General features: G+C 48.4%; 1 protein-coding gene across 4 annotated transcripts in view; it reads left to right on the forward strand.

The window, feature by feature from the left end:
- Positions 1-25,259, forward strand: part of Kcnh1 (potassium voltage-gated channel subfamily H member 1) — a 308,814-nt gene extending 283,555 nt beyond the window's left edge. For 3 of the 4 annotated variants that reach the window (XM_021160418.2, XM_021160427.2, XM_085843957.1), the window contains one exon: positions 20,415-25,259. In XM_021160418.2, coding sequence (XP_021016077.1) covers positions 20,415-21,272 — 858 coding nt within the window. In that variant the 3' untranslated portion in view covers positions 21,273-25,259. The remainder of the gene's footprint in view (positions 1-20,414) is intronic. The other variant, XR_003837613.2, reaches the window with a different exon arrangement.

Genomic DNA, 25,259 nt, shown 5'->3' on the forward strand with positions numbered 1-25,259 from the left:
AAAGGGGCAGTTTACAGGAACTGTAAATAGAAGAATGGTTAATGATGGTCACTATATAAATACAAGGTCTAGTGATGTTTACTGTTTTGTTAAACATCCAGGCACAGAAGGGAAATGTTCTTAATGTGAACCTCAGGATTCCTGGGTAGCCACAGTTTGCAGAGAAGAAAGTCCAATAGGTCCTCGTGTGTGTGTGTGTGTGTGTGTGTGTGTGTGTGTGTGTGTGAGAGAGAGAGAGAGAGAGAGAGAGAGAGAGAGAGAGAGAGAGAGACAGAGACAGAGACAGACACAGAGACACAGAGACACAGACAGAGACAGAGACAGAGACAGACAGACAAAGAGAGAAAGTATTATGTGCTGGAGCTCTGGATGCTGCTAGGTACTAAGAAACTTCAGTGCCCAGGGACCCACCCTTCCTTCCTGTCCACACAAAGCTCGCTCAGGAAGGACAGAAGTCTCTTCTCTTGGTCCCAACCTTATGTCCATAGGACTTGTCCCTGCACGGTGCTGCCATTGGAGCAGGTCCTGAGAAGAAAGTACCTGGACAATTCAATTCGCTGCTACTTTTCTCTTGGTGGCTGCTAATCCCCGCTTTCATTCAGTTACATGCAGTTCACATTCTGTGACCCTGGACCGCATATCAACCTGAAACCTTGACACACTTGGGTGTGGTAGCTGCTGAGGGAAAACTGCTGAGCCTGACAATTGGCCTGAATAGATTCTGCTGCCATTCTGAGCGGCAGCCGGGAAGGTGCTTTGCTTCTGTCCCAAGGAACAGACACATCAATGGCCTTTTGAACAGTCTCCATCTCTCCTAGGGCTGAGGGTCCTCTAGAAAGCACTGCTTGCTGGGGTGGGGAATTGACCATGTAACCCTGGTCCTTCCCCACCTGACCACAGTGCTTGAGGCCAGCAGCTCCCAGAGGACATACAGAGCTATGCCTCACTGGAGTCTTGGCCTCTTTATTGACTTTATAGAGAGCAGAGCAGCAGCACTGGGCAGTCTATTTGGGGCTTTTGCTGCCAGCAGTTGCCAAGCAATCCCTGTCCTTCAAGAGTTCTTGATGTAAATATCTCTCTCTGGGGAGAGAGTCAGGTGAAGCCAGGCCAAATGCCCACCTGCTGCATTACAGGCAGACTTATGGATACCTACTGATGACAAAGGTTTCCTGTTTCTGTGCTGGGGATGGGCCAGGGATCTCATGGCAGAGTGGGGTTGGTGTGGGTTGGGGACCCTACCCACCTGCTGTCTGCCTGGCTTCTCACCACCCTGGGCTCAGTACACTTATTCATTCCTACCAGCCACTCCAGTTGTTGGTCCTGCAGTGATACATGGGACCTGACCTCAGTGCTTTTCACTCGGTGCAGTCACTGTGTGTACCTGAATGTACGCATGCACATCCATTTGCACACATACACATTTATTCATATATATCCCATATATATCTGTGCTTACACACACCTATACATATACACAGTCCACAACCATACACACATATTTCTGTACTTGCATACATACGCACACACTCATTTATAACCCCACATACATACGTGTACACCACACACACCTATACCTGTACTTGCAAACCCATATACAAAGACATACATACCTGCACTCACACACACTCATGTACACCCCTACAAACATACACAGGCTCATTCATACACAGTCATGAGCATACATGCCTGACTCACACTCATGTATACCCCTACATACACACACAGGTTATTCATTCACAGTCATGAACACATATACCTGTACTCATACACACCAATATATATGCCCCACATTTACACACACCTTTGTATATACACAGCCATCACACATAACACCTGTGTTCACACACATCTATCTATCTAGACATGACTGACTACACATTCACACTTATATACATGCATACACATACCTATATGCACATACATACATATGCATGTATACTTGTACATGTTCATATACACCCCACGTTCATACACATGCACACCTCCACATATACATACAAACACACAATATCTGTATTCACATACATATTAAACATCTTTCCCACATAGACACAGTACACACATTCATACATATGCACATCTCCATACACACACACACACACACACACACACACACACACACACACACATATGTATATATATATATATATATATATATATATATATATATATATATATATACATATACCCATCTGCACACAGGCAAACCTGTACTCCCATACCTGTGTATACTCCCACAAACATACACACAGCCATACACATAGCTATACAACTATACATACAACTATTCATAGTCACATACACCCTACACATATATACACAGTGCCATACACACACCCATACATACCTCCACATACACATAGCCATGAACATACATACCTGTACTCACTCACCTCTGTACCACCCCTACACACACACACACACACACACACATGCATGCTCGCTCTTTCCTATACTGAATTTTCAAAAATGCTGGCGGGCTTTCTCTTCTGCACCTAATCTTCCTATGACATTTGTCATATATGAGTTGATAGAGCAGGCTGTGCCAGTCAAGGACCTCCTCCAACCCTCCAGGTATTTCATCATTGGCTGGCACACTCCTGAGCCTCACTTTTCTCCTCTGCAAAATGAAATTGGCAGTGCTGCCCAAAGCAGGTGGCCTGCTGTGCTTGGCTCAGCAGGCCAATAAGACCTGTGTGAGAAGAGGCTGAAGGGGGAGTGCTTTCCCCTGGTCCGGGCTGACTGTTTCTGACTAGGAAGCTAGGGGGCATCAGTGCCCTGCTCTGGGGCTCAGTTTCCCCATCTGTAACACTGGACCATTCAGCATTGGCCACAGCAGTATTAAAAGTCATGAGATGTCCGTCAAACCTGTGCTGAGCCAGTTGCTGAGGCTTCATGCAACCTCAAAGAGTTACTACATCAAAGGCCCATCTTCCTGGACTTTTATGTGCATTGCTCCTTTCATGTTAGCTTTCACCTCCTACGCTATTCAAGGTGTGTGCTGTCCCTTACCTCAAGTGGGGCTGCAGGTGGGGCGGGGCCTCCACCAGCACAGGGAACACATCCCGCCCAGGTGTGCTTGCAGGCAGTCTGCTGGGGGCTGGAGCAAATACTTCCCTCCTCTTGTGTGCTCCGGAAGTCCTGTGGAGGGCAGGTTTCAGATGAACACCACCAGCCACAGTGAGGAGCCATGCTGATAGGCAAAAGGGCAGAGTCTGGAGCCAGCACTCTCCTTGGCCGCAGTTCTCCCCTTCAACTGTCTAAGTCTCATTTTCTGCATCTATAAAATGGGTTGGTGAAAGGAGTCTCTCCCAACCCCACCACCCTAGGGTGTTCCCAGGGTTAGCTAGAATACAATATGCAAGGAACTTGGTGTGTCCCCTTGGTGTCTGGTGGTGGCACCAGTGCTGATTATAATTATAGTGGGTAGCACTGCTTAGGGGTTCTGTGGGAACTGGAGGCAGTATGCAATGGGAGGTATGTACAGAACCTGGGGACAAGGAATGAAGGAGTCAGAGCTGATTCTAAGACCGGGACAGAAGTAAAGCACAACCTGCAGCTCAGGCAATGAGAGGAGCAAGGGTCCTGGGGCCACAGAGCTGTTACCTGAGGGCTCACTCTACTTTCTAAGCCACACAACTTTGGCAATGGAGACTGGAATCACCAGTATCTAGCTCTGGGACAGGATGGTTTTCTGTCATCTCTGGACTGGCCACAGGGCTCCCTGCAGCTGGGGAAGAGCCTGTCACTGGCCACTTGACAGAGACCATCATTACCCGTAGCTCACTCACTCCAGGGCTGTGGTTTGTCAGCTTGGGCACACATCTTTATAGGTTACTATACAGAGGTTAAAGTCCCAGGAAGAGGCCCAAGGCTCCAGAACCTTCTCTGTACTTTATCAGCCCTTAGGTGATCCAACAAGAACAGCATAAGGCCACAGGCTGTGGGACAACCCAGACAGGAAGACTGGGGACAGAGGGCTTCTCACAGGCCCAAGGTGACAGTGCCTTCCCACGGGGGCTGTCCGGTCTTGCCTCAGTGGCTATCTTTACTTATTTTTAATGCCCCTACCCTCAGCCTGGTAGGGAATAGTAACGTTAATGTCTCCAAGTGAGATAAATGCCCATTTCTAGAACAGATGTCACACCCAGGCTCCATCCACCTACCTCTTCACAGCCTCTATCCACCCTCCTCCCCTGGCTCCATCCATCCTCTTCCCCAGGCTCCTTCCACCCCTCTTCCCCAGGCTTCCTCCACCTACCCCTCCCAGCCTCCATTCTCCCCCCCCCCACACCTCTCTAGCTTCCATCTACTTCACTTCTCTAGCTTCCATTCACCCCTCCTCCCCATTCTCCATTCACCCTCCTCCCCCATTCTCCATCCACCCTCCTCCCCAGGCTCCATCCACCCCACCTGCTTTCTGCCTCAAGTCCCAAAACCTGGCTGATCAGGGAGGGAAGAGAATCTGGGATTTGCAGCAGGGTAGAGTGTGTTCTGGATGCATTGCTTGTGGGAAGAAAGGGTCCTGACCAGCTGTTCTTCATGTCTGGAGAGAAGTGAGAGTCTGGAATGGATTTAATTAGACAAAACTGAATATATGTCTATGCAGTTGACCATTAGCTGATTAAGTCCAGACATGGCCATTGAAGGACAGGGCAGCATGAGGGTCAGAGAAGCCTGGGTCCTGCCTCCCTCCCCTTGGCTCCCGTGTACTCATTATTCAAGGGAAGAAGGCTTGCCCATGCCCCAGTCTCAACAGAGGCAATGTGTGTGCCAGGCTCCTGTCAAGTAGAAAACATCAGCAAATGCCAGTTGTCAGCTGTTAATGGTGGGTGGAGGCATGGCTGTCTCAACAGGGTGCTCTGGAAAAAAGAGACCTGCCTCTGGCTCTAGCCACAGGAGGAAACAAAAGAGCAGAGCCAGGAGTAGCTGGTGGAAGTATGGTATCAGGCCCAGAGATGCAGATGATAACCTAAACATCTAAATGACCAGGAAGCCACGGTCCCTCCTCTTATTGAGACCCGGGGCAGGCTGCTCCTGTCTCCCTTCCGCTAGACTTCTCAGCAGGAAGGACCTCTACACTTCAGACTTGGTTTCAGGTGGCCCTGGAAGCTTCCCACCCTTGACCCAAGGGACTTGCATTGTGGTATCTGCCCAGTCAAGGGCGCCTCTGCCTGTCTGGGTGTTGCTTCCTTAAACTAACATCTGAGCCTGTCATAGTCCCCAAATGATGTCATCTCTCAAAATGCTGCCACATGACAGTGTTGTTCCTGCATTTCAGCTTGGAGCACCATCATTAACTTCTATCTTCCGCCTGTCTGGCTCATCTGGCTGCTGGTCTGTGCCCTGCTTAGGGGCTGGGCTGGTTCCTAATGGAACTGAACACTGAGATGTCAGGCTCAAGCAAGGGCACTTGAACAGGGGACTAATGACATAGGTGTTGTAGTGGGTGTTTGCTGTGCCACAGCACAGGGCAGCATCCGGAAGGCAGCATTGATGCCCTCTGTAGTAACAACTGTTCTATGTCAGCACTCACATGCACCCTTCTTATAGTCTCCCTAGGAAGGAGACACCGTTACCCACGGTACAGATGGGAAATGGGTGTTTGGGAGGTTTCACAGAGTGCTGGCGATGCCCTGTGAGATGCTTGCTTCGAGAATCCCTCACCCACAGTGCAGGCTGTTACACTTCAGCAGGTGTGCCTTGGAGTGGTTTTAATTTGCCCTTGTTATGAGTGGGACTGAGCATCTTCCCGTGTGCTAAGCCACCATGACATTTCCTTTATGGTGGCCTTGCACCATCTTTGAATGCATTTAAAAACTGGAATAGGAAAGCTTTCTTCCTTATCAATCTCTAAAAGCAATCTTTGGCTTATCAATTATAAATATATTTTTGTATTTTGTTGTTTGTCTTTTAACTAAAACATTTATTTATACTTCATGATTTCTGGGCACTTAGTTTAAAAGGACTCCAGTAGGCCTTTTAAACATTTAAGTAATAAAACTGTAAAACCTGGGGTAGGAAGACCCAGGTCATCTATCTTTGCTTTCCTGGAAACTAAATAAAATCATACAAGACTTGTTTTGTTTTGGTTTGCTTAGTCAGAAGCTCTTAAGGACAAAATAAACTGTGGGAAAAATGTAGCAGAAAGATGCTTTTAAACACATTTCTGAAGAATATGTAAAGAGAAGTGGTAATTGGTTTAGTAAAGGTGAGAAAAAATATATATATATACTATACTATACTATACTATACCAAGGCAGGGGGTGGAGTACTGAGTAGGGGTCGGAGTGGGGAGTAGGAACTTATAAAAGGAGCCATGTCTGTTTCTTTGCTTTCCCCTATAAAACTCTAATCTAGGGTTGGAGAGATGTGGAGAGGGCTCAACTGTTTCACAGGACCCAAGTGAGGTTCCAGCACCCACCCACATCAGGAGGCTCAATATGATCTGTAGCTCTAGGTCAGGGGATCAGATACCCTCTGGCTTCTGTAGAAAACAGCACACATGTGGTGTGCACACATAAACTCATGTCGACACACATACATCCACTCAAATTTTACAATTCATGCATTAATTAAAATAGGTAAATCATATATATATATATATATATATATATATATATATATATATATATATATATTTAAAACCTCACCAGAATTGTAGCATTTGGGCACAAATCACTGTGGAATCTGGAGGCAAGGCTCAGCACAAAACCCAAGGGGTTACCCTGCTGTCCTGAGATGCAGAAGGAGCCGTGGTTTCACATCCTCAGCCCACACCCAACAGATGCATCTATAGAATGAAATGGTTTACTATGAAAAGAAATGATCAAAACTAAGACAGAGATTTGAGTTTTGAAAGATAACATGTCACAGAAATGTAAAACAACCCAAGGCCTGGAAGATAAGTCAGAGGAATCTTTTCCGAGAGTAATGAAAAGATAAGATTGAAGGGAAAGGGCAGAAGGGGAAGAAGAGAGTGGGAGAGAATGGAGAGATCTGTACTACATCACACGCAGCTCATGGGACTTCAAAGGTGAGGCAGACAGCAGAGAGAAAAGGCATCAAACTAAGTAATACTTGAGAATGGAATACTTGAGAGCGTCCTCGGATTGCCAGGGCATCAGATTGATGCTGGTATCATATGCTTGAATGAAATCCATATCAAAGCACATGGCTGAGAGGTGCTGGAACTGTGGGGGCAAATAAGTAAATAAATCCCCCAACCTCCAAGAGAGACACAAATTCACTCAGGGCTTAGAAGTCAGTGGGCTTCATTCTCAATCCTGGCTCCGCATGCATTTAAGCTAGTGGAACAGTAAGTTTATGATATTGATAGAAAAATAAATTATGCTGTCTTGGTTTCTTCTCTCACCCGGATGATAAACTACCTGGCAGAATTAACTTAAGTGAAGAAAGGGTTTGTTTGGGTTTACTTCTGGAGAGCGCAGTCCATCGTGATGGGGAAAGTGTGGAAGAGGGCACGGCTCACTTATGCGGCAGCAGGAGTCAGAGGCTGGTTGCTTGCTCAAGTCTGGGCTGATCAGGAAACTGAGAGCCATTGTAATAGGGTTCTTTAGAGAAATAGATCCAATAGAATGAGTGTGAGTGTGAGTGTGTGTGTGTGTGTGTGTGTATGTGTGTGAGAGAGAGAGAGAGAGAGAGAGAGGATGCATGTGTGAGTGTGAGAATGTATGTGCGAGTATAAGTGTGTATAAGTGTGAGTGTGCCAATGTGAGTGAGTGTTTATGAGAGCATAAATGTGTGAGAGAGAATGTTCATAAGTGTGAGAGCATTTGCAAGTATTTGTGAGTATGTGTATGAGTGTGTGTGTGAGAGAGAATGGCACATGCACACACACACACACACACATACACACACACAGCAGCAGCAGCAGCCTTCCCACATCAGATAATGAAATCAAGACAATTCTTAGTAAGGCTTCCAACTCATGTCACTTTGTGACAAATTGACGCTACAACCATCTAGATCTACAACCCATAGATAGCCCTCATATAGCCCTCTCTCCTTTCCAGCAACCTCTTCCTCCATAGGTGTTAGTTCTATATACCAAAGCTTCCAGAATCTTCCAAAACAGTGCCACCAGCTGGAGATGAACGGGTGAAACACAAAAGCCTACAGGAACATTTCAAGTTTACAGCCTGTGCCACAGGTCTTGTAGCTAAACTAGTATTAACTGAAAGTAAAGATACAGTGTTTTTGCTGGGAACTGGGTGTGGGAGCGGGAAGCTGGAAGACATGCGGGACCTGATAGGTCCTGCCAGGACAGCAGGCTCTTCTTCAACAATATCTCTGATTCCTGCATTTTTGGTTGTGGCATGGTGCTGCCTGGATACAGCCAGTCCGAGGGCTCTGGTTCCCTCGTGAAACTACCCCTGGTCCTTTAACCAGGTTATAAGGCTGTCCCTTCCAAAATTGAGTCAGTGACACCCAAGAACCACATTCTCAGTGTAAGGAGGCAAGATTTTAAGGTCAGTGTGAAAGAGGGCAGACACAGTGTCAGTGACCATTAGTGGGCACTGTGCCATCTGAACCTCATCCATTCATTGGCCATCCAGTAGAGGACACTGATCACTTCACAGTGAGTATAAGAATGGTACAGAAATATACACTTTAGAGAGAGAAGTTAAGTCTGAGGTGGAGAAACAGAGCGTGAGGGTGGAGACCCACCTGCAGACTGCATGGGTCTGTGACACAGGGAGTGAGGAGGTGATAATGGCAGAAAGGAAAGCAAGCCTGTTCTCACAGGCGATGTGTAGAAGCAAAGAGGAAGCAGCAGCTACCAATGACCCCTCTGAGATGGATGCAGACAGAGCTCAACCCACAGGCTTGCATGTCAGAGGAGTGTGACCAGCCTCTGTCACCTGCCTCGGGTTCTCTGCAGCCTGCTGCATTCACACGCACAGAATGTTTCAAACAGCAGCTGGAGACTGGATCAACACTGTCACCACCACCCCCCCCCCATCTGGCTCTAGCAGGTCCTCTTGAGATGAGGAGAAGTTGGGTCTCCTCTCTCTGACGTGTTTGCATCTCTCGTCCCTTTTCCACTCCTTGTTCTCATCTTTATTCCCATTGAGCCTTTTCTACAAGTCACTCCCTGTCTCCCCTTCATCTCTCTGTGTCATCACTCATTGGACTTTCTTTTGGGGTCCCTGCGCCTCTCAGGTACCCGGTACTCCACATCCCTAGATCCTTCCTGCCCCAGAGCTGACTTTCTGGGGATTTCTCAAAGACCCAGCTGGGGCAGTCATTGCATCTATGGGTAGAGCTCGTCTTGATGGGGCTTGCCTGATATGTGTGTGGTTGAGGGAAACAGAAGAGATCTTTGGAATGGTTGCATTTGGAAGACTGTATAGCCAGACACTTTCAGGGAGGGGTTGGTCCTTATTCCTGACCATCAGCAGATAGGAGGGCACACAGTTCCCACCAGGGTAGCAAACAGCAGAAGCATGGTGCTCAGCCCTTCTCTGTCTGCCTCCAGGTCTATGTGAACGTGTGTTTGGGGAGACCTGTTGTTAATCTTGCTACCTGTACTGGCGAGTCTGGTATTGAAAACAAATGCCTGTGTATTCCAAGGCTGAAGAGCTAGGTGAGACTGTCTGAAGTCTCAGCCCCCAGTTACAACTCCTCTTTGAGTATAAGCTCAGCAGCCCTCATGGAAACTAAGTGCAGAGCCCAGTGTGAGCTCAAAGCTTAGGCACAAGTCCCTGCCTATGCCCTGTCCTGCCCAGGTTTTCCCATGGTCACCTGAACACACAGCAATATACCTGCTACTCCAGTTCTTATGGAGTAGGCGAGGACTGAGTGCCTCCATTCAGCAACCTGGGACTCTCCTTTGGGTGGCTTTAAGGAAGCACTTTGTACATAAACAACCAAAGCTTAGAAAGATCAAACGACTCCCTTGAGGTTTGCAGCCAGCACATAGTCGGGCAGGAACCTGCACTGGGCTCCTGCCAACATCTCTGTGGGCTCTTAGATGCTTAAGGTTAAACACTGAAGCCAGAGACCCCAGCTCCAAGCTTTAGATGAGGCCGCCCTAAAGATGATCACAAGGAAAGGTATAAAAGGAAACCTGTGCTGTGGTTTCTGGTGAGGGTCACCTACAGTGCCACCACTGAGTGTCTTAAACAACAGAACTAATTCTGTCTCCAGGCTTTGCAAGCAACAAGTCCAACACCAGTGCTGCCCCCTGTCCAGAGTCTGAGAGATCTACTCCAGGCCTCTCATAGCTGCTATTTATAGTAGTCCATCCTTCACTCCAGTATCTACCTTAGTCCCCACAGCCTTTCCCTCTGGGTCCCTTACAAGGGCATCCATCACAGGGTTAGAGCCCACTCTAATGCAGAATTGGGTAATTTCAGGCTCCTTAACTTACATCTGAAAAAAAAAAAAGCCCAAACAAACAAATTTGGTCATATCCAGAGGTTCTGAGTGGACATGTGTTTTTGAAGCCACTTTTTGAGAACATAAAGCATAAGAGTGACAAATGTGAAGAGTGCCAGGCCTAGGGCTCCTACATGATGGTGCCATCTCCTCCCTGAGCATTAGTCCAAAAGCATGCCAATGGCTGAGCGTCACTAACAGGGAAGGCGTCAATTCTGTCTGGGGGCTAGCCCAGTGACCCAGGACAGCATCATCAGCACAGAACACCAAGGGCACACTCTCTCTGTCCTAGCCTTGGCTACTTTATGTCCCAGAAGACAGAGCATCTAGTGTATCTGTGGTCTGTCAGTGGAAGACCTCTGGGGTTCATCTGTTCTCAGAACCCAGGTGTGCCAACATGAAGGGATAACACCACTCTCCTTGTCACAGAGCTCAGACAAGGCTGCTTGCTCAAGTCTCTGCAGACTGGGAAGCAGATCACCTGCCTTTCTCCTTTTCCCCCACAGTGTTTTTTTCCAGTCCATGAGATGGCACTGCCCACATTCAGAATTTATCTCCCTGCTCAGTTAATCCTTACTGGAAGCACCCTCACAGACACTCCCAAAAGGTATGCCCTGCTAGTACCCTGGTATGCCAGCCATCACATTGGAGGAAAGGACTTCTATAAAGGGAGTGATCCACATATCTTTCCCCAAATCTCTGGCATTCGCTAAGCAGAGGAGCCTAGGATGTGGGCCAGACAGAGACTCTGGCTGCTTGGCTTCTAGCCGCTGCTGAGCTTTTCCTGACCTGGGGAATGACTTTCTCCAGACTCAGCATCATCACTCTAACATGAGACAATGACCCTGCTCTGCTGTCAGGGTAGCAAGAGAGAACACCTGTCACACTCCACACAGTTCTGGGACCTGAGTGTTGTCCAGCAGAGTCGACTCTCCCCTGCTCCATTGTTCTGCTTTAGATGGCATGTGGGATCTTGACATGTGCTGTCCCCTGTATAATACACCCTTAACCTAATCCCTCACCTTTTATCCCATTTCAAACTCAGCCATCTAGAATCATCTTCAGGGTCAGCCCCATAAAGATGAATAATTGCTAATTCATTTATTGAGCAATGTCTTAGGGTTTTACCACTGTGAACAGATACCATGACCAAGGCAACTCTTAAAAGGACATTTAATTGAGGCTGGCTTACAGGTTCAGAAGTTCAGTCCATTATCATCAAGGCAGGAACATAGCAGCATCCAGGCAGGCATGGTGCAGGAGAAGCTGAGAGTTCTACTTCTTCATCTGAAGGCTGCTAGAAGAATACTGGTTTTCAGGCAGTTAGGATGAGTGGTCTTAAAGCCCACACCCACAGTGACACACTTACTCCAACAAGGCCACATCTTTTAATAGTGTCACTCCCTGGTCTGAGTATATAAACCATCACAAGCAAGATTCCCACTTAATCCCGGTGATATCCCTAGAAGATAAGGAAACTGAGACTTGGGGACCATGCTCCCTTCTAAATGCTACCTAGAGCATTACTCATGCACTAATGCTGACTTCGTGACTCTCCCTTCCCCAAGCCTGCTCAATGCTTTAGCTATTAGCTCGTCATCTGACTTCTGCATCCTGGCAACCCTGGAAGGCGAGGCTGTGCTTTATCCTCTCTTGCCCCAGGTCCTGAGACTACAGTCTGAGCTCTGAGAACATTGGCTGACCTGGGCTGCCTCAGTCTCTCTGGTATCTCCTCTGCTCCTTGAGGCTCAGAGCATAGTTCTGTGCAATAAAATATTCCCGAGGCTGTTGGGGGTTGGGGGGGGCAGGGACATAGTATTTGATTCTGTAATGAGTTGAGGGGGGTAAAGAAGTGACTTTTTCAAATTCAGAGTCCAGCCAACTGTTTCTTATCAGCTGGTCTATAGTTTGTCCATATTTTAAATTCTTAAATAGTTCAGTTTGTAAGTCTTCATAGTTCTCTGTTATAAAACCAAGCAAGATTAGTGATGGAGTGCTTGTGGCTAGGGAAATCATGAGGAGAGCTTCGTCACCCAGGCCTGTTAGCTGAGGGGCCTCTGTGGCTCAGTATAGCCTGAACCAGCACCAGACGCCCTGGCCCTGGCCCCGGGGAGAGAGGAGTCTGGGCTCTCTGCTGCAGCAGAGCTGCCCTGTGTTGGAAAAAGCCACCTACAAAGTAAAGATTAGCCTGTGTGGGAGGGTCCCCACAGATAGGAAGTAGTCACTGTGTACTCCTGAGCCCTGGGTGTTCTACTTTAGAGATCAAGCTGGCTTTTCAAAGTTTAAGGAAAAATTATTACAAGAACTGGCCAGCCTGTCCAGTCATCCTTCAGGGTGACCAGGGGCTGGGACATTCATTGGAATAGACACACACACACACACACACACACACACACACACACACACACCATGAAAGTCCCAGGTGGCACACAGCAAGTTTTAGGAGCATTGCGGGCAGAGAGGTGCACAGTGTCCTGGGGAAGGGCTGTGGCCGCTCACACACAAGACATCAGAATGTTAGAGACCTCAGCAGGCATCAATCCTAGCCTCTCAGTTGCTGTTTCTGAGAGCTTGGTATGGGGGCTGCTCTTACCCGTCACAGGCCACTTTCGTTCTGTACACACACTACTGCAAGTGCTTCTGAGGTACAACTTTGTGTAAGAATCATCCAAGGCCGGGCGTGGTGGCGCACGCCTTTAATCCCAGCACTTGGGAGGCAGAGGCAGGTGGATTTATGAGTTCGAGGCCAGCCTGGTCTACAGAGTGAGTTCCAGGACAGCCAGGGCTACACAGAGAAACCCTGTCTCGAAAACAAAACAAAACAAAAAAAAAAAGAATCATCCAGCCAATCCCACCAAGAGCATAACTTTTCCCAGGTCACACAGAGTTAGGGATACACCAACCTGTGCTCTTTCTGTTCCCCTCTGAGCCTTTCATGCTGGGGACATGCATCAGGATTCAGGAGAGAACAGGATAACTTTCATTAGGTTTGTCATGGTTTCCTATGAGTAATACCACAGGCCATTCCTGTTTGCTTTCTCTTGCTGTGATAGAACACTGACCAATGGGATCTTAGTGAGGGAAGGGGTTGTTAGGATCACACTTCCATGTCACAGTTCATCACTGAGGAGAGCCAAGGCCTGAACTCAAGCAGGACAGGGACCTGGAGGCTGGAACTGCTGAAGCAGAAACCATGAAGGAGTGCTTGCTGCTTATGGGCTTGCTCCTCTTGGCTTGCTCAGTTTGCTTTCTTATACTTCTGAGGCCCACATGCTGAGAGGTGGCTCTGCCCACAGTGGGCTGGGCCCCATCTTTTAAGCATTAACCAAGAAAATGTCCCAGGCTTGCCTGCAGGCCAATCTTATGGGGGCATTTTCCCAACTGAGAGCCTCTCTTCACAGATGACACTAGCTTGTGTTAAGTTGATTAAAAAACAAAAACAAAAACAAAACAAAACTAAGCACACAGGCTACTCGTGGAAGGCACTAAGAAATGACTGGGTTTTACCTATCATTCTACAACTGTATGCCCCTAATCTGCTGACCCTCATCGTGGTGTCAAGGCTCCAGGAATCTACTGCTCTCTTGGGCTTGCTTTTCCTCTCTTTGTATGGCTGGAACCCTCTTGAACAGTGACCTTGAGGGGTCGCCTGCTCTCTTTGGCCTAGTCCTTGCTGTCACTTCAGTGGGTGTCAGATCAATGAGTGGCTAGATCTTTATCACACGTATGTGTATGTATATATGTACAGATAATTTATGTGTGTGCATGTTCATGTGTAAGTCCATATATTTAGGTTAACATGCATGTGTGTGTGCATATGCATATAGGAATCTCCACCTAATTTTTCTTAAAATATAGTCTTTCATTGAACTCAGAGCGTGTCAGTTCTTTAGACTGACTCTCTACTTCCAAGCTCTGAGGGTTTACAGCCAGGCACCATTATATCCAGTCTTTTTATGTGGGTGCTGGGGATTGAACCTGGATCCTCTTATTTATGTGAGAGCAATTTATGAACTTCTCCATCTCTCTAGTCCTGTAGATGTCTCCTCCTTGGAGGCAACCAGAAGAGGTGGTCGATTGTCCTGACTCACCTCAGATCACAAGAGGTTGATTTGTTTTCAAATAAAGTTAAAAATAGTTGCTCATGAAGCCTTGCAGCTTAAGGATCTGCGTGTCACGCTGTTCACCTCAATAAGTACTTATTAATGAGCTCCTGTGCTCAGGCCATGGCTCCGTGCCATGAATGGTACACAGTGGCCATCCCTGCTCTGAGGACTTCCTCAGTTTCCCAAAATATTAGGAAGACTTGGGATGTACAGCATTCAGCTTGGGCCTCCCATGCCTTATCAGGGAAGAGAGAACACGCTCCTGTGAGCTAGAAGGACTCTGGCTGGGCCCAGTGGGGATTTGGACATGCCCATCACTGCCAGCAGAGGGGTGCCCAGTCTCCATAGCTGGGTCCTTCCAGTGAATGGTATGGATCTCTGCATAGTCCCCGACACCTCTCTCTTTTAACACTCTCTACGTTTATTTCTTGGGAAGGAAAGAGCACAGGCTACACCCTAGAGTCCTGCTTTTAACTGCCCATGTGACGCTGAAGAGGCCAGCAATTCAGCTCCCTCCGTTATCACATGACAGTGGTGATTCTTGCATGCACACCTCACAGGAAACGCTGGATATGTCGGTTGCTTTTCTGTTTTTGTGGGAAAACATCACAACCAAAGGAGACATTTGGAGAAAGTCTGCCTTGGCTCACAGTTTCGGAGAGATAAAGAGTTCACTGTAGCAGGGAATGGCAGCTGGTGGCAAACAAGGAGGCCAGAGCAGAAAGCTAGGCGCTCAGTCATCAGGTACAAGCATGAGTGACAGAGAATCCAAAACTAGGGCAAAAGTTTAAGCTCTCAAAGCCTGCCCTAGTAATATACTCCCTCTAGTAAGGCTGCACCCCTCAAAGCCTTCCCCCCAAACAGTGCCACTAAGAACCAATGTTTAGACACTAGAGCCTATGGAGGGGGACACAAACCACTACTCTTAAATATGTGGCCTGAGCTGGAACATACTATAACTTAGTATGTAAGCTGTCACATACTTACATAGGACAAATTATTAAAACCACTGACTACCTTTACAGGGGAAGTTTGAAGTTATTAAGTAGTTTCCAAAGTAATTTCTAGGGCCATGGAAACTTTTCTTGAATTCCTGTAATGAAACCTACAGAGAGAAGCTTGGTGTTGAATTGATGGGACCTGGGCAGTCAGCAGGGGGGACAGGTTCAGGGATACTCGCTCGGGCATGTGGCCTCTGGTTATCAAACTCCCCGAGCAGTCCCTGTCCATGAAACTGTATGCTCTTCTCAAGGAAGAGCCAAGTTCATACAAATGGGAAATTCAAGAACAGTTGTCCTCATTGCAAAAAGAAAAACAGTCTTAGTCCTCCTAAGTCCCCTCCCCAGCACACACCTTGAGGTCATGTAAGAGTCTGAAAACCAGTCGATGGAGATGACAGAGTCTGTTGAGTGGGGTCTGAAATGACAAGGGGTAACCATGGATGTCCCTCGGGAGTTTACACACTACACTTCACATCGGGAACCCACATGCTGCACACAGAATCAATCCACCTGGCCTCTCCTCTTTCCCCACTGGATCACACACATCAGAAGCATATTTTAGGGGACCTGTGGATAACAAATACATAGAACATGAACTTCAGAATTGGGAATGGTCCAAACTCAGGCACTGCCATGTTTATTGACTTAGCAATCACTTATTGAGTGCTATAGGTGCTGGGCACAGTAGTACAGACGGGAAACATGAGTGTGTCTGCCTTCAGAGAGCTTCAGTCAGAAGAGCATGACCAGCTAAGAAAGGGTTTCTCACCATGGGTTGCAGTGACCAATGGAAACACACATGTGGCTGCCTGCTGAGAGGCACCAGCAGGGTGGGTTTGCCAACGTTGGGTGGGGAGAGTTCAGGGAAGGTTGTTGGAGGAAATGACTACTCAGTCCAGTCTGGGAGATTACAGTGAAGGCAAACTGAAGGGTCAGGAGGGGGGATGTGTGATAGGAGGGGCGGGAGAGTTGAGCTAGGACCATATCATGCAAGCTGTATTAGCCAAGTTGTAGAGTTTGGATCAATGCAGACCCACCCTTCAGGGAGCAATGCATCTGTGAGGTAGACCCCTCTCATCCTCAACTCCAAGGCTTAACAATATTGAGGAGCCATGCAGCCTGGGACAGGAAACTATACAAATACCCCACCCCATAGATGGAGGAAATTCTGGGAAACACTTATTTAAAAGAGGAGCTGAGGAAATGGACTAAGAATCTCAAAATAAGGGGTGGGGGGTAGCTCTGTAGGAAAGAAGGCTGACTACTCTTCACAGGACACAGGCTCTATTTTCAATACCCATGTAGTGGCCATTACCTGTGGCTCCAGTTCCAGAGGATCTACTACCTCTTCTGAACTCCTGGCCACTGCATGCACCATGTACACTGGTATACATGCAGGCAAAATACCCATACACACAATAAATAAATCTAGATAAGAGAAATTCTGAATACAGTTTTCCTCTTAGACACACATAAGGTACATTTGCACACTCGGGTTCTAAAAAGTCCTGCAACAAAGCACAGACTGAAACTGCACCCCCGCCCCCCAAGAGCACTTTAAAAGCCTCGTGGAACACTGTGAGTGCTGGGTAGCCATGCTTCCTACCAGAGCCTCATCTACACAGAAGGTATTTTGAGTTACAGGGATGGAGGTCATGGCCACCATTGCTGAGGCACATTCTTGCCTTGGGGAACTGTGAGTGTCTCTGGGCAGATGGAGGAGCGCTGAGCCTGGTAACCTGGGCCTCATTGTTACCAGTCACACGCAGCCAGCCCTGTCTGCGCTATCTAAAATGCTCATCAAAATGCACAGTCATGGTTGCTGCTGGCACAGATCCCACTTATGACTTCAAAGCAACAGCTGAAATGAAAACGTGCCCTAAGCTGCACATCAGCAGAGTGCCTAGCACCCATCAGCCCTGAAGGACCTCCTTGGCCTTGTCTCTGGGGTGGATGAGCGGTGCTTCTATCCGAAGGGCTGTACTTTGGTCCCCCTGCCTGTTATTAGGGATGGGGTATGCAAATGGACAGCCACTGGCCTTTATACGAGGACACTGTGGAAGAGGCCAGGAGGTTTCCAGATAGGAAGTATGAAGTTGAAGACCCAAGTAGAGGCTCTGACTGGCATGCTAAGGCAACCCAGACCACCTTTTACATGTTGTCTGGGTCAGTCCTAGACTCTGAGTCAGGGCCAATTAGGTGAAGAGCACAACATGGCCACCCTTCCTGTGAACACTTACTATGGAGTCTGTTAAGCCCTGAAAGACCTATCTGAACACTGATGTGTAATCTCTCAGGGTGAGTTGTGAGATGCCTTTCTGATGTCAGCAGGACTTCCCCCCACTGTCCTAGAAAATTGCTCAGCTGAACCCTCAAGAACTGCCCTTGACTTTCTGCACAGGGTAGTAACATATTCTGAGCCAACGCTCTCCTGTTATGATACCATGATCTCTGTGATATCATCTTTCCAGGTCAGAGAAGTTCTCCTTCTGGTTCATTAACCAGTATCACCCCTTGTTATCCATTTATTCTACAAACTGAGAATTTTGTAGAATAAATGAATGAATTGAGAGCATCCTAGGTGCTCCTAAAGAGCTAATCACAGACAAATGGACAAGAGCTGTTCTCTTAGGTCAGGTGATAAGAAAGAAACTTAAAGTCAAAGATACTGTTACATGCAGAGTCCTGCTCTAAGCCCTTAGGGCTTTCACTGGGGAGAGAGAGAGATCCAAATAACTTGTGTCTTGTTCAGGAAGACCTAACCCCAACTCAGCTTAGCTCACTTAGCCATGTAGCAGGGAGGCCTGTTAGGAATTGATACAATGTAGACATTTAGGATTGTAGTTAACTCCAGCACACCATTTTCTCATCTGCTTCCTCGTCATCCAGCCACTGTCTGTGTTCTCTTCAGAAAAGGTGTCTCCATGTCTAAGAAAGATGTGTGCAAGATCAAGAGTAAGGTGCAGAGTTAGGTGAGCACAAAGCACGAGAGAGCTGCAAGGTGAGAGGATTGGCTGAGCTTAAGGGGATGGGGCAGGCTCTCTACAGGAGGACAGCTTGCTCTAGGCCTTAGACTTACAAAATTGACCAAAACCTGTGTAGAGGCACAAAGTTGAGGGACTGCCATCCATCCCAACTAGAGCACAGGGAGAGGGTAATGGTTGCTTTCCTATCTCCATCCCTCTGTCTTTGGATGTCCTTAGCTGGGTTTTCTTGGTTCCTCTAGAGTGGATAGGATTCCTCTGAGTTCCTGGCCTGTACCCAGATCTAGGCAGCTCAAGAGGCAGGGCTGAGGAAGGGACTAAGGGACTGTCATGACAGCTAGTGAAGGCAAGGACAAGCTTGAGAATAAATGGGAGGGGTGTCCAGTGCAGATCAGAAAGCCATCACTGGGGAGTGCTACAGGCTAAATGCAAGTAGCCTAATGGTATGACACCCACCTGCCTGCCATCGACCTTGATGTGAAGCCAAATGACAGATGCATGGACCAAGAAGTCATGACAGGGGCAGCATCAAGGGGCATGGAGAGCTATGATCACTAGCACCAAGCCCTCTGTGTTTGTTAGGGTCCTTCATGTTGAGTCTGGCAAACTGTTCTTTAGGTCACATGTGAAGAGTGCTGTCATCAGAGAATGCTGGGCCAGAGCCCTTGGAGGAGGCAGGTCAGGGTGTTTCATGTGCACCTAGGTCCTTGAAGGAACGGGGACAACAGAATTGAATGATATCACAGTCGGTTCAGTTTGATAAGTAGGTGTCTCCTACTTTAGTGAAGATGCTAAGATATGGAAGTGAGACACACATCTGACAGCACATGGCAAGGGACTTAAGCCACTTTGTCTGACCCCAAAGGCCGTGCTCCTGCTATGCCGCCACATGCCTTAGCAAATCCTGTGACACGTCCTAGAACAGATTTATAGCTGGTCTGGGGTCCTGCACAGGGCACAGGGGTTCCAGGTGAAGATATGGAGATGCTGCTTCTCTTCACCTCACGTCAGCACTCCGAGGAAGGAGATAGCCTGGCTCAAGTGCTTCCCACAGGGTCAGAGTCCTCAGGCTCAGCTGCTAACCCAGCAGGACAGGAGCCACTATGTATGGTAGGATTGGTATTTAGGGGCTGACAATGAGGTGGTATCATCATCTTCAGTGACATGGTATCTATCCAACAGATCAGGGGTTTAGTGGTTAAGGAACAAGATCAATACAGACAACTTACAGTATTGTGTGATACTCAGACACTCTGGGCCTTGCTTTCATCACTTCTAAATTGGGATGTTGTGTGTCCCAGTGGCCTCAAAATATGGGATACATGAGATAACACAAAAAATGTCTGTGAACTGCAGGCAGTAAACTGAGTGTTGAATGTTATGGTTATATGGCAAGCTTGGGTTCAAGGTCAACCAAAAGAAACTAGCTTGTCATTGTGCCATAGCTGCCCACAAGATCTGTGGATAGCACCACAGTAGCCCCATGAGGATATAAGTTAACTGTTTTACCCTGTAGTGTAGTTTAGACTAAAGATGGTGGGACTTTGGTGATCAGAATCCCTGGGGCTTTTTATTCTAGTGACGCAAGGGCATTCTCTCTGAAGAGGTCTGAGCTAGGGAAGGAAAGGGGTTTTCTAATTTACTAGATGTCCCCGGAGATGCACTTTGGCAGTCAGCCTCCTGAATGAAGGTGGGCTTTGCTCCTTCTGAGAAGGGTAGCAGCAAGGGCTGATTCTCTGATGTTGGAGAACCAGGTCAGAAGAAAGAAGGTGATGTCAGTCAGGAAGAATGTCCTGGAGGGGCTTGCAGGGCCGTGAATGTGCTGTGGGCTGCAGCCCTTGTTGGATGGTGCTTGACATTGACAGACTTGACATCCGGAGCTTCTTCCAGCTAACACACGGTGTCCTCTCTCCATCCAGATTGTGTTCCGGAAGATCAGCGACGTGAAACGAGAAGAGGAGGAGAGGATGAAACGGAAGAACGAGGCCCCCCTTATCCTGCCTCCTGACCACCCCGTCAGAAGACTCTTCCAAAGGTTCCGCCAGCAGAAAGAAGCCAGGCTGGCAGCTGAGAGAGGGGGCCGGGACCTGGATGACCTGGATGTAGAAAAGGGCAATGCCCTCACCGACCATACCTCAGCCAACCACAGCCTGGTGAAGGCCAGTGTGGTCACGGTGCGTGAGAGCCCCGCCACGCCTGTGTCCTTCCAGGCGGCCACCACCTCCACCGTGTCAGACCATGCCAAGCTGCATGCCCCTGGATCTGAGTGCCTAGGTCCCAAGGCAGTCAGCTGTGACCCTGCGAAGCGCAAAGGCTGGGCCCGCTTCAAAGATGCCTGTGGAAAGGGTGAGGATTGGAACAAGGTGTCCAAGGCAGAGTCCATGGAGACGCTGCCCGAGAGGACAAAGGCACCGGGTGAGGCCACGCTGAAGAAGACAGACTCCTGTGACAGTGGAATCACCAAGAGCGACCTGCGCTTGGACAATGTGGGTGAGGCCAGGAGTCCCCAGGACCGGAGCCCCATCTTGGCTGAGGTCAAGCATTCTTTCTACCCCATCCCCGAGCAGACGCTGCAGGCCACAGTGCTGGAGGTGAAATATGAGCTGAAGGAGGATATCAAGGCCTTGAATGCCAAAATGACCTCCATTGAGAAGCAGCTGTCTGAGATACTCAGGATACTAATGTCCAGAGGGTCTGCCCAATCTCCTCAGGAGACGGGTGAGACCTCCAGGCCTCAGTCCCCAGAGTCAGACAGAGACATTTTTGGAGCAAGCTGAGAGGATCATTTCAAAACACACAAACAAACAAACAAACAAACAAAAAATCAAAGACAAAAGCCAGTCTCCTCACCCTGCCCCTGACACTACCCACAACACCAAACACATGACCAACAACTTTCATACTGGGCTTTTTCTGACAAGAAGTCAAAGTCAGACCAAGTGGCTTAGGTGTGCCTACATGGTCTCTGGAAAACATAAGAGGGAACATGGCCAGGCACCCCACCCTGCAAGATGGCAGCTGTGTCAGAACAGCCACTGACAGTTGTTGAAGAAGGGGCATGCTCTCCATCTAAAGAGCATTTCCTCTAACGTGTTTTACGGATGTGATATTTACAGGGCAGCGGCCATGTAGAGACTGGTGGGAGAGCCCTGAGAACCTCTCAGAAATAGAACACACTGGGCTTCTTTACCAAGACCCCTGAAGACCACCACAGGCACAGGGACTTCTGGGTATTCACCACCCCCATGTAGCTGTGTCTGACATCACCACCTGTTTTTCTACTTTCATCATTTGTAACAAGCTCGTGATAAGGGGAGCTTGATGGACTGGAGAGACTTTCTGCTCTGACAGTAGAGGTGGAGCATCAGGTGCTGTGCCATGGACACACGGGCTGGGCCCCTCAGGTTTCCTTGCCCAGAAGAGGTGAGGCAAGAGTAGGGGCTGGAGCAGGCCCTTGGCTCCGAGTGGGATCTTGTTGCATGGTCCACAGCCTGCTCTTGTGGACAGTTGACGTGGAAGCTCCAGACCCCAGGGGACCCTCTGGAGCCGCACCATCTTACAGGCCTCATGACACATGAGCTTCTCTCCTTCTCCCTCGACTGACCTTTTTCCAGGCTTGTCTATGGCTTTCCTCAGGGTGTAGGGCACCGACAGGAAGGGGCAGGCACCCAGCATTGTTTTCCTAACAAAGCAGATACACATACAACCTCAAAAAAAAAAAAAATGATTGTAGCAAGTACTAGGTTTCTCCTTTGAGTCTCATGGGGATTTCTGTCCAGTGCATGGGGTCATTAGAGGACACATGGGAGCCACACTTAGCCTTATTTGAAAGCCAACCTATTTCCTACACTAAAAATAATGGCAGGACCATGAAGCACTGGTTTTCAAAATATCTCAGTAACAAGCTGGGGTGGGGGGAGGTGACGGCAGAACTGTAGTCTTGGGGAAGGTGGGGGCTCAGAGACATGGTCCCAGGGCCATCTCTGTGTCATCCAAATTCCCACATCGTGGTGCTCAGGGACACTCGCTGCCTTGATCACTTGAGGACATGTTGTTTGGTGTTCTTTCAATGGCATCAGACAGGACAGAGGAGCTGGCTCAGGTGCACACCTGGAGAGATGTCAGGGGCAGAACTCTGCCAGTGAGCTTGGAAACTCAGCTCTGCAGTCAGGACAGCAAGCGACACAGGCACCTCTGCTTAACATTGCTTGGCTGTTGTGATTCAGAATGTCAGCCTCTCTCGGGAGCCTGACATTGGAAACCTGCCCTACCAAAGACGCTGTTCTGATTGGTGACCATGGCACTTGCTGGGACTTGATGCATGGCTGTCTGTACAGGCTGGATAGCCCTGGGAAGTCAAGGGTGTACACACATGAAGCTTTCTGGAACTCGCTGGGATTTAAGGACCCTCAGAGCAGAGGCCCCATTGGTCCTTGACTGAACTCTGTCTGAGGTGGCGGTGCAGCCAAGCTCATCCTTGTGACAGGAGACAGATAAAGCTTCAGGCTACTCTCTGGGGTCGATGCACAGGCTGAAGTCCCATTAGATGGAGGTCCACACCCTGCAAGGGGTGTCTCTGGGGTACTAGGCGTCTAGGGCTTCAGTTCCTGCAGGGGATAGTGAAGAACACCTGACAGTGGCTTTTAGCTTTCCCCATTTCTACAGTGGTTTTGCTAGGATTGCCTTCTCTGAAACAAATTTTCAATGAGCCAACCCATGTCTCTTTACAGTCATGGCATGCACTGGACTGGAGGCAAGTTCTGAGCAAGGACCACAGGGCACAGATACCCACAGCCTGCACCTTCCTGCTTTAGCAGTTATCTGGTGGCTAGGGAGAGACTGGGAAACAAAATTTGCCATGTGCAGACTGAACACCAAAATTTCAGACAAATTTAGATCCTTTTGGGGGGGAGTGGGGGACAGCAAACACACGATGTGGTGCACTGCTGTCTAGTAAGTGCTGGCCACTTGGTCTCTCTAAATGAGCTACTGTGAATGCCAGCCATAGTGAAGTACAATTTCCCAGTGGCCATCCTGACAAGAGACTTGGATGGATTGCTCTCTTCCTGAAGGTGTGCAGTAGTGTGGGTATCAGAACCAAAATGGCAGTAGATGTTCTGGCTTTGGTGAGTATGCTTGCCTCGTCAGCCATGTCATCCCAGGGCAATGGCAAGGCTCCTCCATGGGGCATGTGGCAGCTTTTGCATTGCTATGATCTTGGCATGGCCAACCCCGATTCTCTGCTTACTGCTGGAGCGGGGCTCAAGTGTTTTGACTCCCATGCCTGTTGTAGCAGCTTCCTGCCACACTTGGCTTTGTTTTTGGTGCTGGAGGTCAAAGTTAGGCCCTTGCTTATGCTAGGGAAGAGCTCTGCCATTGAATGGTACCTCTGGCTCTCCAGCAAGCTATGGATACACATTTCTCGCTTTGATTTCTTGTTATCTGGTTCCTAGGCCCTGTTTTAGCCTCTACCTCTTAGAGTGCCTGCTGCTTCAACAGCAAGGATGGTCGGGCACGGGGTAGAAACACAGTACCACCCCACCACCCTCTGGCTTCAGTCTCTGAATCCTTCAGTGGAAGGAGAGAATGTTAAGCCAAATGCTAGGTGTGTCCAAGTTGGAACAGGGCCTGAGTGAACTCTTCAGAAATACCAGTCAGAGGCAGACAGACCTTCATCTCTGTGTGACACTGACATCTCACAGGTACACTCCAGGGCCTCTCGGGAACCCTGGTGAAGGTACAAATCATAGATGTGCACACAACTAATTGTATTTTGTTTTGCCATAAAGCTGTTTAGCCTTAAGACCCTTGAGTGGAAGTCCAGCTGCCATTGAGGTGTTGGTACACCTTTTTACCCCATCTTGTGTGGCTTAGAAAAGAGGCCTGCCTAGGTTTGCTCTGGCCCTCAGATGCCCTCTTCTCCCTAAATGTCCCTGTCGTTGTTGCTGCTTCATGTACTGCCTTCTTTCTAGCTTCAATAAAAACTATCTTCACCAGCTCCTGTGCCCTCCACCTGGAAGAGTCCTCAGAGTCCTTGAAGCACCGACCCTAAGCTTCCAAAAGAGAACCATTTTACATCCAAGGTGTTGGTGTGGAGACACGTTGCCACCTCTCACACAGTTCAAAGGAATCAATGTGAATTTACCTGAAGCTTAAGTGAGTCTCAAGTGAACCGTCAGTCTTCACACTAGTGTATCAGAACCTTTAAAGAAGGTCTTGAATTCCTGCAGGTGCCAGACCTGGTGGGGGCATCTCCACCTGCCACTTGACCTTCCTTAGAGCTACTGACTCTTTATACCTGTGACTTCTGAGTCATCCCATCGACCTATTAGTCCTTGAGAAGTTCACAGCTCAACTTTCAGAAGTCAGACTGCTTCTTGGTAAGAAATCAGCACCCCCACCCCCACCCCAATGAATGTAGCCTCTTAATATTCAGACACTGTATTTCAGCATCAGTTGGAGACTGTCCACCATCCAAGTTGCAAGGACATTTATACTCATGAGCAGTTCGTCATCCTGAGGCTTCTCATACAAACATTCTCCACCAAATCCTGCCAAATCCTTTATTGGGTTTTCTGTTGTTGTTGTTTCTTTTTCCTCTGTCCGAATGAGCATGAATAAACAGGTGCAAATGAGCTGAGGCTATTTTTGTGGTCAGCTGAGGATGCTGCCAAGAGCTCCCCTGTGTGGCTGTGCGGATGTGGAGAACATGTGGGCACTCCATGGATGATACCCCCTTTCTTGACATTTTTAAACAAGCACAA

This window comes from Mus caroli, unplaced genomic scaffold (assembly GCF_978045245.1).
Source record: "Mus caroli unplaced genomic scaffold, Mus_caroli_1 scaffold_1, whole genome shotgun sequence".
NCBI lineage: Eukaryota > Metazoa > Chordata > Mammalia > Rodentia > Muridae > Mus > Mus caroli.